General features: G+C 39.4%; 1 protein-coding gene across 1 annotated transcript in view; it reads left to right on the forward strand.

Moving 5' to 3' along the window:
- Nucleotides 1-27,821, forward strand: part of lamc3 (laminin, gamma 3) — a 139,608-nt gene that overhangs the window by 63,006 nt on the left and 48,781 nt on the right. Inside the window, exons 9-10 of the mRNA XM_042509210.1 lie at nucleotides 1,283-1,402; nucleotides 11,797-11,995. Of these exons, the coding sequence (XP_042365144.1) occupies nucleotides 1,283-1,402; nucleotides 11,797-11,995 (319 nt within the window). The remainder of the gene's footprint in view (nucleotides 1-1,282; nucleotides 1,403-11,796; nucleotides 11,996-27,821) is intronic.

Below are 27,821 nucleotides of genomic sequence, written 5' to 3' on the forward strand. Positions count from 1 at the left end.
TGACAAGCAGCAACAAAAATAAATGAAGAGAAGACATTTCAGACAACTATTAAAAAAATAACAACAATAAAAACAGAAATGCAGTAAAGCTGACTGCCAATTAATTTATGAAATAGAAATTGAAGTGTATTTTTCTATAATATTCAAATGTTATTGTAGACAATATGCCGTAAATAATTTGCTATACACCATATATGTATCTCTCTCTCTCTCTCTCTATATATATATACAAATATATCATATTATACACAGTAGGTATTTTTATGATATAGTTGATGCAGTGTACAATACACAATCACATTTTGTGCCCCTTAGCAACTCTTTTTTTTTCTAACTTGTTTTGTTTTATTTTCTGTGCAACTTGCAGGATCTCTGAATGTGTTTGTGTTTTCTATATTTTCAGCACGTCTCTGTTTTTCATGTGCTTTCTTTGCAGTGTGTCGCCTTCTCAGGGCCACTGTGAACAATTGTTGTTTTCTCTGTTGATAACGGAGAAAATAAAACTAATAGAAAAATAATCTCAATACATCTCCTGTAAGAACTCAAATGTTTAAACCAGTAATCATCAACTAGTGGCCTGAGGGCCACATATGGTCAGCTAAAGCTCTCCATCCGGCCCTCATAATATTATTGAATTTAGAAAATATGATGAGGGAAAAAAGTATACCTGAATTTATGATAGTTTATATTAACATAGAGTGATTTCAGGGAAAGCTCTTTTGGAAACATCATAGGTTATTAATTGTTAACAATTTCCTGCAATAGTCAACCCTCTACCTTCTTTATCCCTCCATTTGTCACTTGGCAGTTTGCGGGACAGGTCAGATGCTTGACCCATATTTCTTGTTGGTTGCAAGGTGCAGACTGGATAGGTGAAGCTAAAACTAATTCCCTTCTTTTATTAATTGAATGTGGCTTGTGCCATATCTTCATGCAAGAGTGGGGGGAAAAAAATATTGTCTTTTTTTTCACATGCTTTCTATTGATTTTATTTTTATTTTATCATTTTAATAATAAAATAAGTTTATTCTAATATTTAAAAATTATTAATTACGTTTAAAAATGAAGGAGGAAAAGCAGATAAGGTCTAAATTTTATTTTATTTTTAAAGCCAGCCTGACACTTTCTGTAAAGAAAAATTCTGGCCCTTGAACAAATGTAGAACATGACCCCTGGTTTAAACTCTTTGTGAACACTAGTTTTAACCAAATATATCCTGACAACCTGTGATGCAGAGAAGAATAGCTATGATTCATGTTTTAAAATGTTCTCTTATCTCCAGATCAGGACGGCTGGTTGGGAGAGTTCTCTGGAGGGCAGGAGTACCCCCTGCTGTGGAAGGAAGGTGAAGTCTACCTGCTGCCTCTAACTGAGGAAGACATCGGCTTCTACAAAGCACCAAGTGAGTCAGAATGTAAATAATTGAGGTTTGATTTCATCCATGAGGACACATTGACACCTCCAGTTGGGTCAAATGGGTGGATTACAGACAGTAAGGTGGCAGAAAGATGTTTCAGTATTGTTGGCATTTTTTTCAATAAAAAATCCTCCAGTTGTTGCTCTTCTCGCAAATATGTAAATGATATTAGTGTTAGTGGAGCATCTTTAATACCCATATCTTGTTCCTGTTGTTCCTTAGTGAGATTAATCAGGGTCTTTGGCAGCGGGTCATGCGGCAGTTATTCTGACACCATTTCCCCAATCCGTTATCAGAGCCATTGGAAGATAAGGGAATAAGCTGGCCCAGCTACAGGACTTAGGGCCCATTTCTATCAGCCGCCCCAGCAGCAAAGGCCCTGATGGAATTGGATGTCTTGGCCATGCTGGAGAAGCAACAAAGTGAAAATTGGCTTGGTTTCTTCTTGTCTCCACTAAGTCGGTTCTAGCCATCAACTCGCAGCCCCCTTCAGCCACCGTGCAGCCCCGCAGCCGGAGGCAAAACAGGAGCAATCCCATTAACTCCGCATCCTGGAGGTTTAATGCCCAAAACGCGCGATCACAGAAAACGACTCCATTTGGAGGCATCTTTTTTTAGAAAGATGAAATGCTTACAGCAGGATGTGACAAAGCTGGGTGGTCAGGCATAATTTGTGAAATGTCATTATGAATGTGTTCATAAGTCACGGATGTGCAAGCTGTGAGCATATTTGTGCACACATATGGATAAGTCCTTAATGAATGCTTGCTTGCTTGGCCATATATATGCGTAATTATAACTGTACATAGATAATGGTGTCTTTTAAAGTTGCTTTCTTCTTCACACGGCCTATAGTGACGTCTCTGTAGGCCACTGCACACAGATTAGTGGCCCAGCTGGCCGAGAGCAGCTTTGTGGCAGCCTGCTTATCTACTCCGCGCAGTGGTTGTTTATGTTGTTTCTCCACATAATAAATGCACAAATCTATTGCCTTGCCATCCCTATTAATGATCTCATTTTCCCTCGCCCTTTTTTTTTTCGTAGCCATGCTGCGTGTGTACAGTTACTTTAAAGATTAGAGCGGAGTGGCAGTGGCCTTGGAAGGAGCTCTGGAATTCTTTCTTCACCACTGTCTCTGCTCTTTTTTATTTTTAATTTATATTTGCGTCGAAATCCCTCCACTGTGTTCTCCACCAAAGTACTAGATAATTCTGAGTGACAAGTCCGCGTCAAACATCATACGAAATGCAATTTCTGTGATTCTCCACCAATGTATTTGTCACCGTAGTTTGTCTCGGGCTTTAGCTGTCACACGAGGGACAGGATTCAATCATAGCGAGGTTTTTTTTTTTATTGAATTCGTCAAGAGAGACAAGTGTTTGGGATCTGTGTAGCTCACCCGGCTCCAGAAATATCAGCTACAGAGGACAAGACGTCACAGATATTCTTGCAATAGTGCCTGACAGGGTGTTGTTGGGCCAGACAGGAAGAGTTTGAAATAGCGTGAAAGAAAAAGAGAGAGAGAGAATGTTACTCGTGACGATCAGGCCAACACATCACTTATGCCTTCACTCTTTCCTCCTCTTCATTTCTTCACCATAGATTGTTAAACGACCGGATCGGTCAGGACATCATAATTGCTCCTTCTTTTTTACTTTCATATTTCATTTCTAGTGCTGGAATGTAACTAAGTGCATTTGTTCAACTAAAATACTTAAGTTCAAATTTGAGGTACTTTGAGTATTTTATTTTCATGACACTTTATACTTTTACTCTACTACATCTCAGAGGCAAATATTGTACTTTTTACGTCACTAAGTTTATCTGAACACTTTGTTTTTGCATTAAAAAAAAATAGGTTACTTTCTAAATTATGATGTTTTTTTAATAACTAGATTATCAGTTACAAATACAGCTGCAACAATTTCAAAGTCTTCTTATTTATTTATTTTTATTTTTTGAGTTTTATTGGGTTAGGGTTAGGGTATTTTTTTTATAATTTTGAGTTTGGGGTTAATTTTTATTTATTTATTTATTTTTAATGTGGGGGGGTTAGATAATAATCATTTAGTAATCATTTAAATAATAATACATCATTAATAATATATAATTTTTAGAATATAATTTCTTACCTTTATTTAAGTAAAACTTTCAATGCAAGTTTTTTTTTACTTGTAACAGAGTATGTTTACAGTGAGGTATTAGTACTTTAACTTCAGTAAAGGATCTGAATACTTCTTCCAATGTTCATCTCTGGAAACACCTTCAGTTGTCCTCTCCTCTTATGTTCTTTTCACTGCTAGTGCCCAAAATGTATATACTGTAGGTAGACATCTTTGAATGCACGTGGGCACTTTAGGGTTTCCTCTGCAGAATGTACAATGTCACTCGTCATCCTGGACATCTGCTTGACAGTTGACACAAGCGGAGTTCAAGTCCCCCCCGGTGACTCAACAGACTGAACACTTGAGCGCAGCTGCCAGGAACTATCATAGACAAACATAGAGTACCTCCCTAAACAGTTGCTTTGACCTGCCTCCAACAACTGTGGTCACTACTTGAATCTGCTGGACAGTAACCGTGTCTCTCTTGGCTGAGCGGCGTTTCATGCTGAAGGGGACATCATCTAACATAAGTCCTCACAGCCATCTGTTGAGAAGCTTGCAATGTTGATCCTGTTCATATCTGCAGAGCCAACCTGCTAAGCCTGAAGCAGCAGGGAGACAAGAAAAGGAAAAGAAAGGAAAGGGGAAATAAGAGGACAGAATTTTAATGAAATAACCCTCTAGTAGCAGGCGAGAAAGGAGCATATGGCCGCCCTTGTGTTCAGCTGAGGAGTGGAGGAGAGAGGGAGAAGAGCAAAGATCCACAAGAGCAGCTCCAGGCTCCCTGTCACTCTGATTCAAGCAGCATTTGCTGCTAAGAGCCTCATACAACCTGAGTACTACCTGCACCTGGGTCTGCGTGTAACCCAGGCCGGTGGCCTTGTCATCTGGAAGCATAAGTAAAACAGAAAGGAGATGTAGCAAAGGGAGATGAGAAAATTGAGTAGAGAGATGGAGAAAGCAAAAACAGGGAATGTGGAGGAAGAGACGCAGAGAGAAAGTCAACTAACTTAGAAGGTGAAGGGGTGTTTGAGTGAGGCTGAGAGTAAAGAATTCAGTATTCTTGTAACAAGCTCTGTTGTACGTGTCTGACCACATCTAAAGGTAAAAGCGCTGATACCCATTCCAAATGGCCACACTCAGAGGCCCGGTGAAAAGCCAGCTATCATAGCCTCCTCCCGACTGCATCCCACCACCTCCCAAATCTCACCACAAGAGCTCTGCATCTTTTGTGTGTTCTGTTGTCTTGACGCTACATATCTTTCATGCAGTTTCTTCATTCTCATTCGTGATGCTGCACTACACAAAAAGGAAAGGAAATAGTAAAGAGGACAAGAAAGAGAGCTTAAGAGAGAAATTCAAACCTTGTCTTCTTTATTCACTTCAAAACACCTGACCAGTCACTGCGTGGATGTGACCAACCCTGATCAAGTCAAGACACGTCATTAGAAATACGTCACCAGCAAAAATCATTGTTTCCTTAGGCAGGGTTCCTGCGGATCCTTAAAAAGTCGTAAAAGGCATCAAACTCATTAATCTAAAAACAAGGCCTTAACTGGTATTTAAATGTCTAATGCTAAGACATAGGAAGTAGGACTTTTTATCTTATTTTCTGATATATTGTTATTATTATTATTATTATTTTGACAGTTTTGACACATTCTCACTTCTTACTCATCAAATACCGATGCTTGGTCAGTTACCCTGCATGTCAAACCACAATGCTCTCGGTATCCCTCCGGTGTCAGTTTAGGATGCTCAGGGATGTCGTGGCAATGTACACTTACTACATGCATTGTGTTTTTTTTCAAAATAATAATAATAATAATAATAATAATAATAATAATAATAATAATAATAATAATCATTACATACCGTCTTGTTCAAAATAAACTTAAAATGTAGGTTTTTAGGTTTAATTCTGCCAGTTTAGGCAAAAAATGCACAGTTTTAAAAAAAAAAAATCTAATAGTTTGGCTTAAAATAAGTATATTTATTACTAATGCAAAACTATATTATGTGACATAATATAGTGTTTTTATTTCATGTATTCTAACCCATGGCAGAGGAAGTTTTTTGAAGTGTATAAATGCCTCTTGAGTGGAAAATAACGATAAAGATATCATTAAAAAATGCATCCACCTGGTGCATCTTATTCTGTTACTAAAGGGTGTCTGTATTTGTCGATTGTCGCCACTGACCAAGCGTCCATATTTGACAAGTTGAGAGCGTGACTAGGTTGGTTTTGCCCGATGCACTTTGCGTGAAGCAACCATGCCTGTATCAATAAATCTTGGTGTGATCAGGGCTTAAGATTGCAGAAAGTTACAAAAATTGTCTGACACATTCCAGCAAATTCCAAGATAGGAAAGATGAGGGATGAAGAGATTTCAGACGCCGTTAGACAATCTGTCGAGTAGTTTGTTTGAGCATACTGAGGCCTTGAGGCTGTTCAGACCGACAACAACACTGTCAAAAATGTATTGCATTCTCATTTATTTCAGACCACAGCATTGACACAATGGTGCAGACCCTGAAGGCTCAGAAAAAATGTCTTAGATTATGTGAATTTGTTTCCTCAAGAAAGAAGATTTTATTTCTGATTTTTTTTCTATTTATAGCTAACATAAGTCATCTTTATTGGTTGCGTAGGTGTATTTAGTGCGTATGTGTTCCAGTCTGCATATACACATTAGGGGGGAAATTGCTTTAAAAGTCCCCTTGAATATGAATGAAACTTTCTTCCTTTCATATAATTAGATTTCAGGTCACGTATTTTGCACCTGCAGGTAGTGCAGTTTAGTGTTAGACTGTGTGTCCTGACAGTGTTGGACCTGTTTAAAAGTTTAAAGTTTGTCATTCAACCTTTGCCCCCGGACTAGCAGCATGGTGGTCGATGTTAGAGCTTCAGTGGGACTTGTGTTTGCGTGAGGTGGCTGTGATTTAATTGAAATTGAGTTGATTTAATTTGGTTGGAACAAAGTCTAAACCCCCTGATTGATCGTGAGCTCCTCCACCGTTCCCCAAAAGTTATAGGGGAATCTATCACTTGTTGTGACGGCGGCTTTATGTGTTCCTGGCAGAGTGTCAGCGGCAGCACAGCCACTGGACTTCACATCATTCTAACACACTCATCGGAACAAAATTGAGTTGTACATTTTGAGGCATTGGGTTTTTTCTTCATTATGTTTTGTACTGACAGAAATGTATGACTTATTAATTTGACTTTTATACTTTAATGATTTTTTTTGGCCATTGATACATTAATTATTTTTTCTATTGATTGTTATGTTTGTTAGTATTCGGAGCCCAAGTTGACATCTTAAAACAGCTCATTTTGTTTGGCAAGCATTCGAAAACCCAGAACCTGCTTATGTGTGCATACCTTTTTTCTTTGATAACTATCAGTAGCATCTAGTGATGAGGATTTTCGATTACGACCAGCAGAAACTTCTCGCAGTTAGACTTCCGTCAGTGTTCATTGTTCCAGACGTTTATAAAGATAGCCAAATTATCCACAGAGGTCTGTAACTCTTCAAAAAAAAAGGCTATGTGATCTAAACCAGTAAAACACTGAGTAAAGCAGTTTAGTGTTTAAATATCAATGTTTTTCCGACACAGCTCATCTTTAAGGGGCAACTCAGTATGGAGGCTGGTGCAAAAAAAACGAATTGCTCTTTCAGTAAGGCAGTGTTTGGTTTGTTCATTCTGGGCTTTTGTCCAAACTTTTTTGAGTGGGGGCCAAATTAGATAATGTGAAAAATACCCGGGGGCCAGATGCTTCTTGCATCAAATGGGTTATTTAAAAAAACAAAAAAATCCCATACAAATGAGACAAACAAAACTGTTTCACTGTTCAGCGAAAAAGTATTCAGCTTTCCACCGTTTCTGAAGCAGCAGTCCTCACCGTCACCTCAACGCCTCTTTGCTGTGGCCATATCTGCTACCTTTCGGTTTATGAAAACACAGCAGTTCTGCCTGCATAGTTCCAACTCGATGCATTTCTACAAACTAAGTTCTGCCATTGTGTGGAAAATGAAAAAAAAAGTGATATTACTTGATTAACCAATATAGTGTGATGGGCCACATAAAGTATATTATGTAAGTCAAGCTGAGGGCCATTTAAAATTAGTTTGAGGGCCACAATTGGCCCCTGGGCTTTACTTTGGACATGGCTGATCTAAGATAACCACTTATTACCAATTACCAATTACCAACCAATTACCTTTCAAGGAATACTTTAATATTTTGGGAAAGATAATAATGGACATGGGTGATTGAAAGTGATTGAATTTATAAATTTTGTGTAAGAATGGAAATCCTCTGAAGCATTAAACTGAAGGTACAATAAAAATGTGAATTTCAGCATTTGAAGAAGGGAACCATCCTCACATGTGTGTGTGTGTGCAGCCGGCACGCTATGGTATTTAGAGATGGCTAAACTTGTTTTAATTCTCTCCAATTTGTCATGTGAGATAAATTAATGAATATAAATCCATGGCAGTACACAGACAGCAGATCAGGCTTACACATGAATAATTTTTTCATTGTTTTTTATAGTGATTCATTACTTTGGAAAAGGGGGCCTGCCAGTGGGGCCATTCCTGGATGGTCTATTAGGGTTATGAGTAATTACGCTTTGGTACCTCAGTCCTCACAGACAGAGAAAGAACTAGAAGGAACCCACACTGACGCAAATCAGACCCCAGCAGAATAATGGCCAGCATACAGAATCTGAAACATAACCACTCACTACCATAAGGGAGCACTTTAGGAGAGAATATTAGCTTAGTCACACAACAATATTACTGGGCTCATTACCCACCGTTATGCAACGAATGTGCAGTATATATTTCCTATTAATCATTTCAAAAGTAATATCTGTTGACTTTTATTTTCTGTGAACATGAGTTTCTTACATTACTCATTATTATAGAGCGCCACTCCCCAAATATAGGTAATTGCCTCTTCTCTGTTCCCCCAAAATAGTGGCTCTGCTGGGACTGTGCTCACTTATAAACTTAATGGAACAATGATCATCTGCTGGTGGATGCTATTCTGTGGAGTGTGTGTGTGTGTGTGTGTGTGTGTGTGTGTGTGTGTGTGTGTGTGTGTGTGTGTGTGTGTGTGTGTGTGTGTGTGTGTGTGTGTGTGTGTAAGAGAGAGAGTGACTGACTGGAAAGTTGACCAGAAATTTCATACTTTCTGGACATTTATCCATTATCGATTTATTTCCAAATAATCGTCCCATTAAAAAAAAAAATAATAAATTAAAAAATTAAAAAATAATATTAATTTTAAGGTGAAATTTCTGGCAATGTGTGGGGCATTTCTTGCCAAGTTAGTCATTGTCTTTTTCCCCATGTTTTCAGATAGCTTGTGACAGGTGTCGAAAGGCAGCACAAGAAAACTAATGCCAATCCACATTAAATGACTTTTTGACATGACCCACGTTTTTTGTAGGATTTTTTTTATTTTTTTTTTTTTGATTTGTTTGTTATTAAAAAAGCTGGCATAGCTGTGATGCGTGGAAGGGGGTATAAGTTCATAAGGGCATCAGTCTGACATTTTTTTGAAATAGCATACAACAAATTATATTACAAGTGGCACAAAGACTCTCAACTGAATTTTACACTAAGGATGAAAATATGTATAATTAGGCCAACCATTTGAACACTACGAGTATACTATTCACTTTTATGTGTTTGGGTCTAGATTTGCACTGGTATGAGTGGTGTTGAAGTCAGAAGTGAGTATTGATTGGTAATTTTCGGTTAGACCTCACCCACATCGGTTGTCTTTCACTGGTTAAGATGTTTAGATGTGAGAGGGCTCGTTGATGGCATTCCTGTCTAAATGGTGATGGATTTAATTTAAGAATCCTGTCTTTTCCTGACTGGCTGACGTTTTTTTTGTAATAACTGTCATCAATATGTATTGACTCAGTAACTAGACTGAGTTGTGTGGCAGCTCATTTCACTTGAAAGAGTGTTTTGTCTTCAGATGGTGGTGATGGTGATGGTTGGTGGTTGTTTAGCCCCTCCCCCTGCTCCTGATTGGCTGTAATTATCTGAATCTATCGATTTTAAAGTCACATTGACATGAATGATGCCTAATTGGATTCGGAACAGAAAGTGCTATTGATTTGGTCATGTAATTGAAGCCTTTCCCCGTCCATCACTGCCTGGTTTTCATTAATGACAAATACAGATTGTGCAGTGTTGAATAATAGATATAAATAACATAGCTGTTGCACTTCCTTCTGTCATGTGTCCTCTCATTAAAATTGAATTGTTTTAAAGCTAACAGCTATGTAGGAAGCTGGGCGTGCTGTTTCATGTAAGAACATGAGAAAAGCGTGACTGGTTTCTCTCTTGAGAAAGCTTTCAGCCAGATATGCACCTCTCCTACATAGCCCAGACACACACTTTGTAATTGTTTAGCCTAACTGTGTTGTTGTTTTGCATTTCTTAGTAGTTATAATGCATCTTTTTAGTTATTTTGTGTCTCTTTGTCAATGTTTTCTGACGTAATTCAGTGTCTTTTTGGTCATCTTGTTTCTCTGTGTGGTTGTTTTGCCCTTTTTTGTATTTTTTTTTTGTGTCTTTGAGATAATTCAGTTAATTTTTTCATTATCTTTTGTCTCTTTGTGGTTGTTTTGACTCTTATTATAATTATTTTGTGTCTCTTTGGGGTAATTTTATATCTTTTTGCTCATTTTGTTAGTCTTGTTAGTCCTTTGCATCTCTTTATGGTCAATTTAAATTTTTGTTGTCTTGGTCAGTATGTCTTAATTTAGTAATAATAACTATTTATATAGCACCTTTAAAAACACAGTTTACAAAGTGCTTTGACAAACAAAGCAAAGCCGAAGCAGTAAACCCCAGAGTTTGTAAAACAACTGAAGTTAGTCAATAGTCAAATTTGAGTGAAATTTTACAGTTGAGGGCCAGGGGGGCCCCCTTACACCTTGGGCCTCTAGGCACCTTATTTGAAAGAAGAGACACAGTAATGTGTCGCTTTAACACATAAAAAAGAATCTCCCTTATATTGGAGCTGAACAAAAAGTGTGTCATTGCATAGAAGCTGGAGCTACAGTGAGAATATTAATATAACAATACAATATATAATAAAGCAAAAGAGGTGATTGGTAAATCAAATAGCATTATTTATTGGACCATGAAATACATTAAATGATGACGGAAGAAGAAACAGATTAGGCTAGATTGAAATAATTATAATTGCTTCTAACTTAAAAAAAAAGCTAATTACTTTAACACATCACTGAGTAATACATTACCAACAGCAGACAAACACCTCAATTTGGGGTGTCCAAAAGTGAGGCCACACAAAAGTGCTACAGGTCAGATAAAAACACAGCGAGAGTGGGCTACAGCTGTACAGAAGGGCAGGGGAGAGATGATAAAAGCGTGCTGTCGGTTGAGCAGATATCAGACGATCAGACAGTTGAATTGCTCCGAATGACGCCAGAGGCACCTCGCAAGCAAAATCACCCACTCAAGTCCTTAGCCTCCCCAACCCTCAGAAGAGCTCAGGATGTACTTCACACACGATTACGCTCAAAAACAAGGTGGCAACCAAGCGTGCAACCTGTCAGTTTTGCCCACTCGCTCAACCAGAGCTGGCCGAGAATGGCAGCACGGTTGGTTTTTTTTTCTGAAAATTGTTATGATTTTTTCATTTTTAGAGCATAACGGGTGCAAGACGTTCTACAACAGCTGTGTTGTTTACATCTTTCATATTTCCATATTGAGGGATGGCAAGACTTCCGCCTATTTTTATACATCCAAAGCAAAACTTGTGTTTTTCCTTTAGCCAGTTTGGGGGGTTTGTTGAAGGAGGGGGGGTGGGGTGGGTATATATAGTGGTAGCTAAGATCTTTGAAGTCCTTTTAATGTACTGTAATGAGCCAGAGATGAGAGGGTGGGTAATTACACATAGACTCCTGCAGTGCTCCATATGGGCTCAAAAAGACTGTACCCCTCTGCCCTGACACACACACACACACACACACACACACACACACACACACACACACACATACACACAGACAGAAAGAAAAAAAAAGCAAGCTGAATATTTCTGATTATACACAAAAATAAATACTAATTCCGCTTCCCTCACAACACTCTTGCACAAACAGTTATCCATCTCTTGTGTTTACTACGTTGATGTGCAGAGACTTGGCTGACCTCAATAATAAAGCTGACTCCACACACCTCTCTAACATCCAACCTTTTGCCCACCCACCAGAGAAATTCCTGGATCATCAAGTCCACAGCTACGGCCAGCTCCTCTCCATCACCTTCACCTCCGAGACCGCCGCGCTGCTCCCCAACCACGTCACCTTGCTCCTCCAAGGCTCTGGAGTCACCCTGTCTGCCGACCTTTCACCCACACCAGTGCTTGACCATGACCCCGGCCTCACACCGCGGCACTCCTTCGTTGTCAGGTACGAGGATGCAGGCACAGGGCTGTCAGTTTGTTAGTCTGTGCACATTCTTTTATTTTTGTTGCTTTTTTTTACTGTTGAATTTGAGTCTCTGTGGAAAATACCAAAGCGTTTGCCTGAATGTGTGCATAAGAATGGATGTCGGGGATGTTTGTTTTTCTCTGCATCTGTGCATGTCCCTGTTGCCTTCCTTGTTTCTTCTTACAATATATATAGAGTCCACAGAGGACAGACTATCCAGGACACCCATGTACAGACTACAGCTCACCTACACTGACTGTGCTGTCATAATCCCAGCAGAGTGTCAGGATATGAATGTAGTGATGAGCCAGCTCCCCCATGTGCTGGTTGTCATGTAGATCTGGCAGGGAGAGAGAGAAGCATTGCATTTCCATTTTTATATTTTATACATTTAGCAGATGGTTTCACCCAGAATGACTTGAAATGTGCGCAGAAGTGTGAGGAATGACACAAAAGTCACCAAAAGTACAAAAAAAAGTGATACTGCAAGAGGAGCAACAGTCAAACTTACACTTAACTGACAGTTTATTATGACCCTGAAATAATCATGCAGTAGAGCTGAACAAAGGACAACAAATTTAAACAAAACCAAGAGTCTACAGTGTTCATGGGAACAGTGGTGTGTTGCGCTAAATGCTACAGGCAGTGTGCTAACATGCTCATAATGGCAAAGCTAAAATGCTAATGTTCAGCAAGTATAATGTATGTCATGTTCACTTTCTTAGTTAAGCATGTTAGCATGCTAACTTGGGCTGTCAGCGTGAACGTGATGCCACTAAGCTTTGTTTATACCGTTTTTTTTTTGTTTGTTTGTTGGGTTTTTTTTATCACGTTAATCACCGGCCAACATTACTGTCTTTAAAAGGCTGAATTAGAGTGATGATACTGGTTTCAAATGAAACTAGAAGTCCTGAGGAAGACCATGCCAAATTTTGGCAATGGAAAAATGGCATGTCATATTACAGGAGTCCCTTGAACTCTGACCTCAAGATATCTGAATGAAAATGGGTTGTTTGGGTACCCATGAGTCTCCCCTTTACAAACATGCCCACATAATATGAGTCCCATTTGTTTTTTTGCTGTCCCTTGATTCATAATCAAGACAATCTGGTGACAATCTATTTTGTAATGCAAAATAATGAAATTGAAAACATGATTAAAAAATGCAATTAATCAGGATGAACTATCAAAATTTTATGATTAATTGAGATTTTAAAACTTCTTTGGTTGACAGCCCTAATGCTGACATTTGCTAATTACCACCAAATGTACCAAAGTACAACTTAGGCTGATTGTAATGAATATTTTGCAGGTATTTGGTCATTAAAACAAGAAGTGTTGTCTATCTTTCTTGGGATCTCTAGCTGCAATGCATCAGTCACAGCTAGAGTTTTGTTGAACTAAGCCTTTATTGTGCTTTCAGCTACACACTTGTAAAGTTTTGTGAACCAGGGGCGTAAAGTGATGAAGTGCGGTCAGTGGGTACAATACAAATTACTCAGCCAGCTCATACAATGGTTTCTGAGGTAGTTTCCACAACAGTTGGTTTTACCAGGACCACATTTCGCCATAATAACACACATACACAAACACAAACACACCCACACACACACACACAGACATAGTATTGGCCTAAATATAGGGACCCCCATAGTTATTGCAATTCGTCCTCAGGGGGCTGTGAATATTTGTGCTACATTTCATGCCAATCCATCCAATAGTTATTGAGACATTTCACTCAAAGTTACAAATGTCGACACTCTTAAGGCTTTGTGGGCAACATGAATGGCTGTACAAAATATCAGACCGATCCATCCTTTAGCTGTTGAGATTTTTCACTGGATAAGTTAAAACTTTGACCTGCTGATGGCGCCTGTTATAAAGTCAAAGAATCACCAAGGCCTGTCGCACTCATCCTCTGGGGGCCATGAATGTCTGTATCAAATTTTATGCAAATCTATTTGATTGTTGTTGACATATTTCAGTCTGAACCAAAGCAGCGGACCAACTGACCATCCATCCCAGAAGCTATGGCACTAACATTGTTGAAAACTGGCACATGTAAGACATAGTCCACACGTACACAACTACTTTTGAAAACAGGCTTTTTTTAACGTCCAAACAAGCACTGTTATAAGAATTCATCTTTGTCCAAATGAATATGCAAAAACACAGCTGAAGTGCAGTCAAGAGCATGCCAAACCAGCAGGTGGTAATATAGCCCGAACCCTAAAGCCACGAAAAGAAGAAAAAGACACAAAGAGTTTCTGAAACTACTCCCTCGATCCAGAATCCAGAAAGTTCTTTCAGTAAAAAAGGCTGTTTGCACGTGGAAGAAAGGCAAAAAAGCTTAGGAAAAGCTACACTTTCAGATACATCTGTGTATGTGTGGACTCAGAAATGAGGGGATTCTTCTTTGAAAGATTACCTCAGACCACAAATATAGGAAAGTTTTTATTTTGTAGTGAGTGGAGACAGGGTTATACAAGGTACTTCTTTAACAGACGAAGCTTGTAGGAGTCTGATGTTTTGACTAAAGTGGGGAGGTCACTCCACTAGTAGGCTCCAGGAGGCAGAGGAGGGGGGGTGGATTGGAAGGATGACCAGGTCGTAGCATTGAAAGGAGAGCTAAGTGGATTATAGCGACAGCATGCAGAGCACTAGATGGAGTGTAGGCGTGGGTCCATGGCCTCGAGGTACAGTTACGTGGGCAGTGGTCCCTTTGCAGACTGATATGCCAACACCAGAGTTTCAAATGGTATGCAAGCAGACACAGACAACTAGCGGATGAAATGTAACATAAGTGATCTCATCGAAGAACTAGAATTACTGCCCTATGGTTCTTTGCTTCTACGAACCACTGAAATTACAGTACATTGACAGTTTAAATCCATGTCTGTCCATCTTCCAGCAGCCAGCACAGAAGATGTTTACAGTCAGCACAATTTTGAGGTGGACACCCAAGATTAGCCTCACCAGTTGGCCTTTTGAATATAAAATCTCATCACCTTACAATTATATCCTACGTCCAAGTGGAAATTTGTGCCAAATTTGGGGAAATTCCCTCAAGGACCTCTTGAGATACTACATTATTGCATACACTTCTTGTGTTTAGCATCAAGCTCATGTGTCAGGATGTAGCTTAGTTTTTTGTTTTTTTTTAACTTGATGGCAATTGTAAGTTTGACTTATATGTTTTTTTTTTCCATTTTTTTATCCATGAGTTTATGAGTTAAATCATCTCTGACCTGCCAAAGTACTTTGCTGTTAACAGTGGTAGTTTTAAATGTCTGAGTAGAGTAGTGTCACTCACTCCAGTATAATGCATACTAAAGCCTCCCACACCAACATGCATAAGCACACTTCTTAAAGTAATCAGATCACATTCATACACTTCCAGTAGCACATAAATGTACATGTATTAGATCTAAACTCACAGAGTGGTGTTATACAAATGCCTGATTTTTCCCAAGTACCTTGTGACAAGGCCTAGCAAATCTTACTTAGACCTTGCAGGCAGGTATAGTTTTAATATAATTCGAGGGTAACAGCACCTCTCAGAATTCTCCAGCAATCACAGGATGGATGTTGTAACAAAAATAGCAGCAATCAAAATCAAGCTGTGACACAGCTCCTATCACACAGAGCTGATGGTGTTTACATTACTTGTCGCTGGCAGTCTGCTGTTTTTGTTTTCTCTGTGTCTACTGTTAGATTATATTAAGATGCGCGTGTGTCAGTTGTAATAATTTGTTTGTTTTGGAGAGAAAGTTGATTAGCCACTCTATTCAGAGACAAAAGCAAATTGAGTTGCCTAGTGCCAGCCTGCATTTTCTTTTATAATGCATCATGACCCCTAGTTTGTTTGCGTCACTTTATAATAGTCTGTGTTTAGTTTTTTTTCTTCATTCTTGGCCAACCCAAAATGCAGTGAAGTTAAAGGTGCTGTGTGAAAGATGGTTCACGGGTCTTCAAATGCTTGTTTCGTTGGGTTGGTGGTTCGTTTAATGACTGAGAATGAGACTGAGCAGTCAACTGTCTTTCTTCAACAGTTACAAAAAGCACAATTGCAATTGAAGCCACCAATAACTCTTTCAATATACATTTTAGGGTTGTGTAAGCAAACAAGTGTTCAACTGTTGCAGCACATCAGGTCACATCAAGGTTTTCTGTCCACACTGAATCCATTAAATATGCATTTCTTAAGTGCATCATGTAACCAAACCACATACAAATCAGCTTTGGGCTCGAGATCAGACTGCTGACATAACTACTGAGAAGATGACATTAAGTATCCTGCAAGTTATCTTCTAACATTTGTACTTTTTAAACACATTTCATACTGTGATATTTACTGGAAATGACTCACAATAAAGCCAACATCAAGTAGGTTTTTATTAGCAATGGTCATCTCCCAGAAACTTTTTAGCTCCCTTGCAATATCCCTTGAATCCAATTTTCCCCTCTTATTTAGGTTTTTGCTGTGAGTTAAGGAGATATCCTACTGATAATTCTTCTTTATAAATCAACCCTTTTGAGTCCATTGGGACAGTTTTCAAAGCGAGCAATGATAATTAAAGTATAGCTCAAAACAGGGAACCTTCTCACTTGCAGCAGTTAGGACACCACTTTTATCAGCTTCAAATAGAAAACGTTGCTATAATGGCGAGTTTTAGTTTTTTTGACAGACTAACTCTGCTGTGTTTCCTCTCGTCAACCCAAAAAACACACTAACTTTTTAGTAAAAAAACACAGACCTCCCCACTAAAATTTGATGTCATTCATGTTCAGCTCAGCTGCAAATCATGCACAGCCTGTCAGTCACTGATAGTTCTGTTTTTCTGTTCATAAACGTAATATTTTGTTACGTTGTCATGTTGCTTATTACTAATGCAATATTAGTTATATTTAGCACAGTGATGATTAAGGATACTATTTAATTTGCCAGAAGTGTCAAAATGACAATTGCAAGTTTAACTACTTTGCATACATCAAACTGATTTAAGCTACATATGGGCGTGTGAGTACTGTTTTAAGACCGACTCTAAAATGTTAACCCATCCTGAGCTATTGTCTTCAGTCCGGGGACAAAATCATCCTTTCCCATCAAGATATCCATAGTGTCTGCCTCACCAGCCTTACCATAAAGGCAGACTGTGCTTGAACATGTAGTTCCTTCCTAAAGTGAACAGCCTACTCTCATCATCTGTGTTCTCATACTAGTCCAATTTGTTGTTGATATTGACCCTCAGCTATATGTAGGACTCTTCCACCACCACTTTCTCTGCTTGAAATCCTCTACCAGCTCTTTCATCTCACATTACACTTCCCTTGGTTCTCTGTGCAATTTCCACTGTACCAAAAACTCCTGCAGGCCTTTCTTTTCGTCTTGCCCTTCACGGTTAAGTGGTCAATCCAAATGCGGGGGTGACTAAGGCTGGAGGTGATCCCTAGTGTGACAGCCTATGGGGAAGCAGGAGTGTAATCAGTCATATTGTCGTGGAGAGATCTCATTAGGCCGATCAACTTAGGGGAGTGGGTGCAACCTGTGAAAAACATACTAAAGTTATTCACACTATTTTTGTTCTCTTCCCCCACTTGGCCTGGCATCTTGTAGCCAGTAATCCTTCTCTTCCCACTCAGCACCTCCTTCACACTGTTTTGTTGCAATTTGTCTTCAATTCTGCCCCTGTGTTTCTATCTTTAATTCTCCTCCTCAGCACCCGCAGACCAACTTCACTTCCTCCCAGTAGTCAGCCCTGGAAGCCCTCTTCTTCCCAAAGCAGGGATTTAACTCTCTTTGTTTTCAGAGGTTTGTTTAAAGAGAACTGCAGAAAACAGCAAACTGTTAAATGGCTTTGAAGGGTCCACATGGAAATTAACATGTTATGCAGCCGGGGAGCCCCTGCATTGTCCTCTGTGTGCGCTCCGCAGGGGTTGTTCCAGTCCATTAGCTCAAAACAGTCCTGTAGAGCCTCCACATACTTGTGGGATCACCTTCTTACAATCTCGATAACAATGGGCAGCTGGCTGTTGGCTGCTGCTCAAAGGAATCTGAAAAAAGCAGAGATATGTTAAAATTTTTAAGAAGCTGAAGGGAAGGTACAGTAGGGTAAAGCATTCTGAGTTAGTTGCCTTGTCGGGAGCTGCAGTAGTCCAGGTTAGGGCTAAACAATTAATCCCGTTCAAACTGATGTCAGGACATAAAAGAACACAGTTTTATTTTATATTAAAGGGGCATCTTTTTTTTATTTCTTTGTTTTTAAGTTGCTATATTAATACTAAACATTTTAACTAACCAGAGGATCAGAAAAAAACTCACTCCATGTTGCGTTGAATCCATGAATACAAAATTTCTCACATGCCTCTGATGAGCAAAGTATCCTGTCATTGGAGTCCACGTTTAACAACATAATCCAAGTCTTACTCATCCAGTCAAATGCTCAGGACTTTCCCATACAAACAGCCTTTTCTGGTGAGGAACTAAACAGAAAGTGAAACTAAATATATGCTCTTTTCATTGCAAGACTCCATTGACAAAATCAGTCATTTTACCTCTCTGAACACAGGAGCTGCGCGTTAACCACAGCCCCGATCAGTTAATTTGAACTTTGGTGTTTTAATAGTTTATTCAGATTCAACAAAAATCATACAATAAAAATAATAACACTAATAAGAGCGTAGATAAGTTTCACTTTTTTCTGTTCAGTTCCCCAGCAGAAAGGGGTGTCTGTTTGGGAAGTAATGAACGCACTACTGGATAAATGAGAAATTAAAATATATTACACAAGTTGTGTGAAAGTTTGTAAATGGATGTTTTTATCTAGTTTTGCTGTTGTTGAAAGTGGTCCAATATGACTTCAGTTCATCAAAACTTTTCTCAGTTTTGGCGTTCTTCACTCACCAGAAGGATACCAGAGAAACAAAGTTTTCTTCATCAATTCAGTGTAACACCGGGTGAGTAATTTATATACAAATGGTCATTTGGGAGGTAAAGTATTCCTTTAAGTGCAATTTACATGTTTATATATTGCAGCATAGCTCCTTAGGGGAACAGCTCAGTGTGTAACAGTTGAGTAGTTGAGCGAGAGAAAGTTAAATATGGCGGTGGATGTGCTCCACAGCTGTTGAGGATCGGAGCAGAGGAGGAATTAGCACTTAAGTTGTCAAAATGTAAATATACAGTGTAGGTTTCAGTTTGTCCATGAATAAATGATGCAGCTCCTCAAGACCAAGTTAAGTTAACATGTCTTGCTTTCCAACTGCTGGGTGACGTGAAGGGGCTATGCTTTGGCTTGTGGAGCGGCAGAGTGCAGTGAGCTCTTTAGTTTGGGTGATTTTCTAGTGTAACTGACTGGGGATCAGTAAGATTCATATTTTATTAAAAAACTAAAATAAAATGTTCTCACCAGGGCTGTTGTTTTTCAAAATGCTTTGTTGCTCTTTTTTTTCCTTTTTGTTTGCCACTAATGACATGATGGTCATATTTCCTATTTACAAAATTCAGCATCTTAATAAATATATCAGTTACATAAACTTCAGTTCATCTCATTTCAACATGTATGTCTGGCCTACATAAAAGATACATTTATACGCTGACTGTTATGTTGGTCATACTACAGATTGATTTATTGTATGTGTATAGTGGATAATGTAGTAAGTTGCACAATAAATTACAATTGCAATATTGTTTTAAGAAAATAACAGTGAGGTTATTTTCCCGTATCATTCAGCCCTAGTTCAGGTGGGGGATGATTAAAGCACGAGCAGAGAGTTCAGAATCCTCGGTGAGGAAAGGTGTGACTTGTTGTAAGTGTAAAAACGGAATGTGATGTGGTTGCAATGATGGGGCTCACGCAGCGGTTGGTTGTCTAGAATCAAACTCCAATTCTTGGCAGTTTGGGCAGGAGTCAATATACTTGTCCTGTGTTCTTTTGTGGTGGGAAAACAATGTTTGACAAAGGACAGGTCATCCTTGCTGAAATTGGTTTTAGTGCGGGCAACAGAAGAGATGCCCACTTCAGCTGGAGTATCAGGTGAGAGGAAAGAGAGTGTGTTATTGACAAGGTGATGGTAGAATGATGAAATAAACCTTCTCCTTGTTTTCTGTATATTAGCTATGTATGCAGATATTTGCTGCATGTAAATTGTCAAAGTCCTGTTGGAGATATTTTGCTATGCTCCAAGCTTGACTCTAGGATGTTTTGATCCAAGATATCAGTTGATCAACCACATTGGTCAGGACTATTTGCTTAATTGCTGTGAAATGTTGCACAGACATTTGTTGCCCCCCTAGGATTACTCCCAATAACTCCCTTTACTTTTTCTCTAGAACCACCATGAGGTGCACATTTGTGAGTCTGTGAAAAATGGCTTAACGACTATTTGATATATTGCCATGAAATTTGGTACAGACATTTCAAGTCACCCACATGCTTGTATTTTTTAGAAATCGCCCAGCTAACCATACTTTCCTGACAAGAACTGCCTGATTTCAAAATCTTCTGAAATGATTCATAAAAATGTGAATTCAGAGGACATCCTTCACAGGATTGAGAATCCAACAATACATTTTGCGCCGGCCAGCTGTTTGATGGAGTTCAGGCAATCCGCCCTCCTCCTCATCCCAAAATAAAAAAAAATATACACTTTTGAGATTGTTTCGGTGCAAATTGCAGTGTGTCGAGGATATCAGCCGTAGCGATGTCTGACTTCTCTGGAATATAATACAACTAGATTAGAACTTAGATTAAACCCAAAAAATCAGGCCCGACCCTTTATAAACCCGCACAGTTTCTGTCCATCATGACCCAAGCCTGACCCATGATAGTAGTTTGGAGCCTGAGCCGGATTAAAAACCTGAATTTGTACGGTAAAAATAATCCTTTAGTATATTACATTTTATATAATATAAAACAGATTGTTTTTAATTTTAAAGCATGTATAACAAGGTAAGGGTGTGCGTGTATCCTTGCACCACTTCTTCTTCTTCTCATCTCGTGTAAGACAGGTTCGGCAGATTCGGCGCATCTAGTGTGCACAGCGATGGTGATGCAGCACGTAGGTGTTGATCACCAGTCTCCACTACATGTTATTTACATTTCTTCCGCTGCTGGGGAGGGAGAAACAGAAACTGGCAACCTATTAGCTTACTGCCTCCCTTTCTGTTTCTCTCGTTTTTTTCATCCCTCTCTCGCCTGCGCTCTCTCTCTCCCCCGGTTCTCCACATGTTCCCTCACTTCCCCTCTCTCTCCCCCCTCTTTCTGTCTCTTTCCCTCTTGATTTAGTCTGTTACAGCTTCTGCAAGAGTGTCATTTAGTCATGAGACCATTTCATTTAATACAATTACATAAATAAACATTAATTTGGGGAGAACCTGACCCAATTCAAGCCCAAGGATCAGGATCCGAACCAGGTGGTTCGGATCACATCGTGCACTGTCATGACCACGAGCCTCTTGACCAGAAGTAGATGCACGCATCCTTTTATGATGTGAAACGGCATTTTGAGCACCACAAGCTGAGGGCCACCTTGTCTTATTATATTTGAGAGCGGGCATCTCCACAACCAGTATCTCTGACACTCTGCAACTCATTCCAAAACAATTCGGGTTGATAAATAGAGCTATATGTAAAAAATGAAATGTGTGTTTTTAATTTAGGGGTGAACTGTCCCTTTAAGGCCACCTTCCTGATGATAAACTTGTAAATATTTGATTTCACAAGTTGACAGGGAGCTCTTGAATGCACCGTTAGTTTGGGCCCTGTGAGTAATCTTATTATGGGGCAGAGGCACAGGTTCAGCCTTGTTTTTCAAGTCAAGAAAGACACATCTTTTTTTGTTTGGTTCATCAGAGGATCCAGCCTCTGAACTGGGACACAGCTCTTTCTGTTCCCTCCAATATTTCCTTGCCTCTCTCTGGTGTCTGCGCACCAGTAATGACTTTCCCCTCAGCACCAATAGCCCTGGCTAAAGAAGCTCTTTGCTTCCCTTTTTGAAATGCACTGGAGCTTGGGGGACAGAGAGACTGTCATTAAGTGTTCCTCTCTGGAGAGGTTCTCCACAGATCTCATTACACTTCTCAGGTACATGCACAGATGCACTTCACTACATACTCTAGTATATCGTTCCCTCCCTACTCACTCTGTCTCTTTCTGCCTCTCCCTTTCACACACACACACACACACACACACACATCAAGAATTTCTGCTAGTTAAAGCTTTCGCACAAACACATCAATCCATGTGGCCATCTGCCAGTGTGATTTGCAACAGTCAGATGCAAAAATAATTTGTTCTGAAAACGGAAACGTGCACATCTCCAAGTGTTTCCCTAAAGGCAAGTGAAAGCATAAATAAAAATGAGCAGAAACGTGCACGCTTCACATCTCTGTTGACTGACAGCATCTGCGTTCATAGCTGGTAAATATGTTAACCTGTTAAGTGGCTGTGTGTCCCCACCTGCTGCAAAGATCATTTTAAAATCAGATGAAGGAAAAATATATGGAAGCATGGGGACTGGAGCTGAGGGGATTGATGAGAGGAGTTGGTGATTGGCTTATATAAGGTAGCATCCACTCTTCTCTCTGATGTTGCCTCTGTTCACTTTCTTTTCCCTTGAAACCAGTGGGCGGGGAGGTTTTATTGCCTCGCTTGTAGCTGTGTGCATACGTCTGCAGCATGCAAGCATAATATTTATGCCATAAGGAACCCCTTAGATGCTCTGCCATTTTTTTTTTTTTTTTTTTTTACAATCAACTGATAAACGTTCAACGCACAGTGATCAGCTGTTCACTGTTTTCCCTGGCAAAAGAAGTGTTTCAGGAAACTGCTTATGAATGACTTTAAAAGGTATGAGCCAATTTGCAGGAGTCAGCAGAGCTCTAGTAGTAATGTGGGCATGTGGTCCATCTGGCACTGTGTACATTTCTGTCATGTTTTCAGAATTCACCCACTTTGATCATAGATCAGGGCCAGCTAAATATATTGAACAGAAGGCTCATTGCTGCCAAAATAAAATAAATTCCCATAGGTTGGCTGAGCAAAGCAAGAAGAAACATGGAATTGTGTGCTGGGTAAGCATAGGATTTCAATTCACCTACTCCCAACAAGGCACCCTTTAGCAGCAGTATGAGATGCACTGGGCGGCATCATTTTTCGACGTTCCAAGCAACTGCTTTAGCATTAAATTTAAAAAAAAAAAAAAGAATTTCTTTGTTTTTGTTTTGTTCATTTTTTTTAAACCTCAGGAAGTAAACCTAAAAAATATTTTTTACCGACATTTTTAATTTATTTTCAAAAGAGACTGTATGCATTTAACAAGCAGAATCTGCCAAAAATGTAAGTTTATTTTGAAAAGACACAATGTTTAACATGAATTTAAATTGAAACGCCATTCCTGAGCATCCAAAACTGATGTTGGAGGGGTACCTAGACTGTTATAGTTTGACGTATAGGGCCACTGACAAAGCATCAGTATTTGACAAGTTGGGAGTGAGTTGTGTTGTATTTGTGATTAAACCCAAACAGTCTCAGGCCAAAAGCTCTTCTTGTCTACTTGAATTTACTATTACTTTTGTAGGATGACAAGGGGTGTCTGCATATTAGATGTGAATAATTGCATTCAAGATTTATGGATTATAGGCAGGCCTCTATTTTGGTCCTCCATCTATTTATTATGTACTTTCGACCTCTTGGCCATATTTTTAAGAAAGCCAACATTAAGTTTCACTGCTATGTAGATGACACACAAATATACTTATCCACCATGCCAACTGCCACTCCTCAACCCATTTCCCCTTCTGACTGTTTACTAAAAATTGAATCTTGGTTTTCATAAAACTTTCTAAAACTGAATAATGATTAAGCTGCGATTCTCCTTGTAGGAACTAAATCTACTTTTGAATTGTCAAAAGTCAGAGAAAAACAGCTTAACCAATAATTCTTCCTTTAGCTTATACCGATCAGCACTTTCATTTTGACACACACTTTGGTTTTTCACGATGCAGTTCCACCTTGTGTCCTCTTAAACTTCATCTGGTGCAGAATTCAGCTGACTGTTTCACTTCCAGAATTTCCACCATCAATAATATCACTCCTGTTTTTCAGCAACTTACCTTGCTCCTGATAAAGTAACACTTCAACTTCAAGATCTTGCTCCTCATTTTTAAGGCACCTCAAAACCTCATCCCTTTGTATCTTTCCAAACTCTCCTCACCCTTCTGTGCTCTCAGATCCTCTCCTGCCATCCAATTCTCTTCACCATCTGCCTGCTTGACTACCACGAAGTCTAGAGCCTTCAGCCTTTGCAACTCTCTCCCACAAGACATTCACAATATTGATTCTCTCTCTACCTTTAAATCTCATCTGAAAACACACCTTTTCCTGCTGGCCTATTCGTAATCTTGACTCCAAAGCCAAAACACAAATTGAGTTTTGCAGTGATGCTGACTTTATGATGATTATTTTATACCTCATTTGTATAACTTTGATTTTACACCTTGTTGTTTTATTGACTGATTATTGTATATTTCTGTTTTGCTTGATTTTATGATGTCTGGAAACATTGCTGCTTATTTTTTTGTTTGTTTTGTTTTGGGGTTTTTTTAGTATGCTTTGTCAGATGCTCTTGACAACTCAAATACCTAGTTTTGGTGTCCAAAAAGCGACCAGAAATACAGTGATGTCTATAAAAATCAGCTTTTCATGGCACTGTCCCCTGTGGAAACACAGTGACGGAACTATGATGGGAGGCTAAAAAGCTGCTGTAAAAATGCAAAGATGACTCACTTAAAAACGTATCTTTTTTTTAAAATCAAACTCAAACAATGGTCTGCAGCTTGGCATGCGTCTTTGCCTAAAAATGTTGATTTAATGTACCCGTGGTTTGCAGAAACGTACAGCATTCTCTGTGGGTGACTTGGCTGGGTCACAGCCTAGTAGGTCAATTATTAAATAAGTAAATAAATAGAACAGGTGAGGTGCCCAGGAGGTGACTTGTTAGAGCGGGCGATCCATGTACAGAGGCCGTGTCACCGCATCAGCCAAAAATAAAGTATCTTTAAAAAAAATTTTTTTTTAATAAAACAGGTTATAATCAGTGAATTTTTTGCAGTCTCTTCAGAAACTCTGAAAAGTGCGCATTACAGTGTGTAAAAAGGGGTTACAATCAAGCATGATAGCTAGTTTTGCTTCTAAGGACTAGAGTCAATTATAGCTTGACCAAGACTGATATACTCACCATCGCTTAAACAGAGTGTGAATGCTTTTATGCTATGTATTGATATAAATAGACAATCCAATTAAAATGTTTTTTTTTTCCACAAGCAGTTCTGCACAACTGAAATATGCTAATAACATGTCCCCATACACGAGGAACTTGCTTGTATTTTTCAATTTTACACTCACTTACATGCTCACTTATCTGCCCAGTACCTCATCATGTCTCTGTTTCTCTTTCTCCATCCTTCACACACCGTTTATGTCTTGCTGTCTTGCTCACCTTGTATCTCTATCTCTGTTCTCTCTCGAAGGGTACTTGTGTATGTGTGTGTGTGTGTGCGTGCATGCATGTGTGTGTGTCCAGTATTCTTTTGGGCTTTTCTCTCCTGATGATCTCCTCTCATCCTCAGTGGAGCAGGCTTAATTACACTGTGGCTCTCCGCGCTCTGCTTGGTGCTGATTAAAAGGGACATTGACGCTCCATAGGGAAAGCATGACTGGGAGTTTGTTCACTTTCATGCGCACTCTGCTTATCTCTGTCTGACCAGCTCCATTACCATGGCTTTGAGGCCCAGTTTGTAATTGCCTCTCTTTATTACTGTGCCTGCATGTCAGGCCAAGGAACAAGGACCCGCTGCATCAATGGAGAGTCTGTGTGGCAAGCCAGCGAAGCACACACACAAACACACATGTTCTCATGTGCACAGTGTAAATGTGAATGCTGAGGCCATGCGCGAAGTAAAGCACTTTGAAAGTGAGATAGCATCGTGCTGAGAGCAGTTGACCTAATAAAATAGAGGCCATCGAACACTCACACATGAAAGGCCTGAATTATTTTGATCTGGTCAACAAACTAAAGGTTTTGCACTTCTTTAGTCATTTTTGCCTATAATTACAAGGCTCATATATAATAATTGGGTACCACTTTCAAATTAGGTGCCCTTTGTAAATGCACTTTATAAGTTGAACCAAATGACTTTAATAATAGTTGAACAAGACTACAGCCATGCTGGCAGCTGTATGAGGCCTTAATTCAGCGGCCAGTACACTCCATCAGAACTGTTTGAGAAAAGTCAAGTAGCTTTGTAAACCCCTCCAACACGCCTTGCCAACATCTGTGTGACGCATAGACTTTATGAATAATAGACGTAGCCACTGTGACATCACCCATTGGTCTGTGGACTTCAGTTTTAGAGCCTCAAGTTCAGCATTTCAGCCAAGACCATCTTGGTTTTTTACTGCCAGAAGTGACCATATTTGAACAAAAGGATGGAGCTGTGGAGGAGCGAGAGGAGGATCTGACTCACAGACTGTGGTGTCGCTTTGCATACAGCCTGTCACTCAAGTGGCCCTGCCTCTAAATATGCCTGACTTTGGGCTTTAATGAAATTTAATTCAGGATGTAATATAAAAATTCAACACCCGTACAGTTGTCCGGAATATTGGAATTACCTATAGAGGCCAAAAGCTGTTTTGCATCAGGCTGTAAGCATGTTTATTTGTGCTGTAAAGATATGCATTTTAGCATGGGGATCTATAGGGTGAGGAAGTTGGGGCTTTGTCTGATTATTTAACTTTCTAAGCGCGGCAATAATGACAACATATACAAACTAGGGACCATCTTGCAGTGGGATCACTCTAGCCATGGTACTGCAATATAGAAAGTAAAACCAATGTTGGCCAAAAACATAAAGTAGGGGAAGGCAATGGCCCCTTCTCTACTTCCTACCCCTACTTCCAGCACCCTTGCTCGGACCGCCCTTGGATTTCTCAACTACACAACTGTGAAATGTTGTGACTGTGTCTTATACAGTTGCAACACCATTGAGTTGACAAATTGAAAACAATGCTAGCTTTTGTGATGTTGTAGTGACTACTTCTGACTGAACATAGTCCAGATTGAAGCTTTAAGTGCTAACATTAGCATGCCCCCAATGACAGTTTTAGGATGCTGATGTTTTATAATGTTAACCATGTTCACCATTGTAGTAAGTTTGGTATGCTAACATTTGCTGATTAGCACTGAGGCTTATGGGAAACTCATAAGTTTTAAGGCATTTGGCCATACAGCAAAGTATTGCACAGATACAACTTTTGCCAGATGAGCAGTTAAGAAATCACCAAAGTTGTCACAATTTATCCTGAAGGAAACAGAGAGGTTGGTAACCATATTTCCTGGCAGTCCATCCAATAATCGCTGTAATGTTTCACCCAAAGCAACAAATGTCAACCTCATGGTGGTGGCAAACAAAAAGTCAGGGGTTTATCCTCTGGGGATATAAATGTCTGTAAAAACTAGTCAGCCACACAAGCGGTGTCGCTAAAAGTTACATGTTAATGCCTAATAAGGGTATAGAGATTTTAAAGCATTGATGAGAATAACTTTTGGGTTGCCAAAAATCTCTTGAAGATCTCTTGGTGGTGAAAAATCACTGAGGTAGGTGGTCTTCCCTTTCTCCCTCGAGGAAAGAGCTGCAGAGCACCTAGACTAAAATCCATTCATCAACACCTGTATTTTTACCCACAGACTTAATGGCTTATTAGAAACAGAAACTCATGAATTCCTATAACGATTAGGTACCACA

This window comes from Plectropomus leopardus, chromosome 20, assembly GCF_008729295.1.
Source record: "Plectropomus leopardus isolate mb chromosome 20, YSFRI_Pleo_2.0, whole genome shotgun sequence".
Classification (NCBI taxonomy): Eukaryota; Metazoa; Chordata; class Actinopteri; order Perciformes; family Serranidae; genus Plectropomus; species Plectropomus leopardus.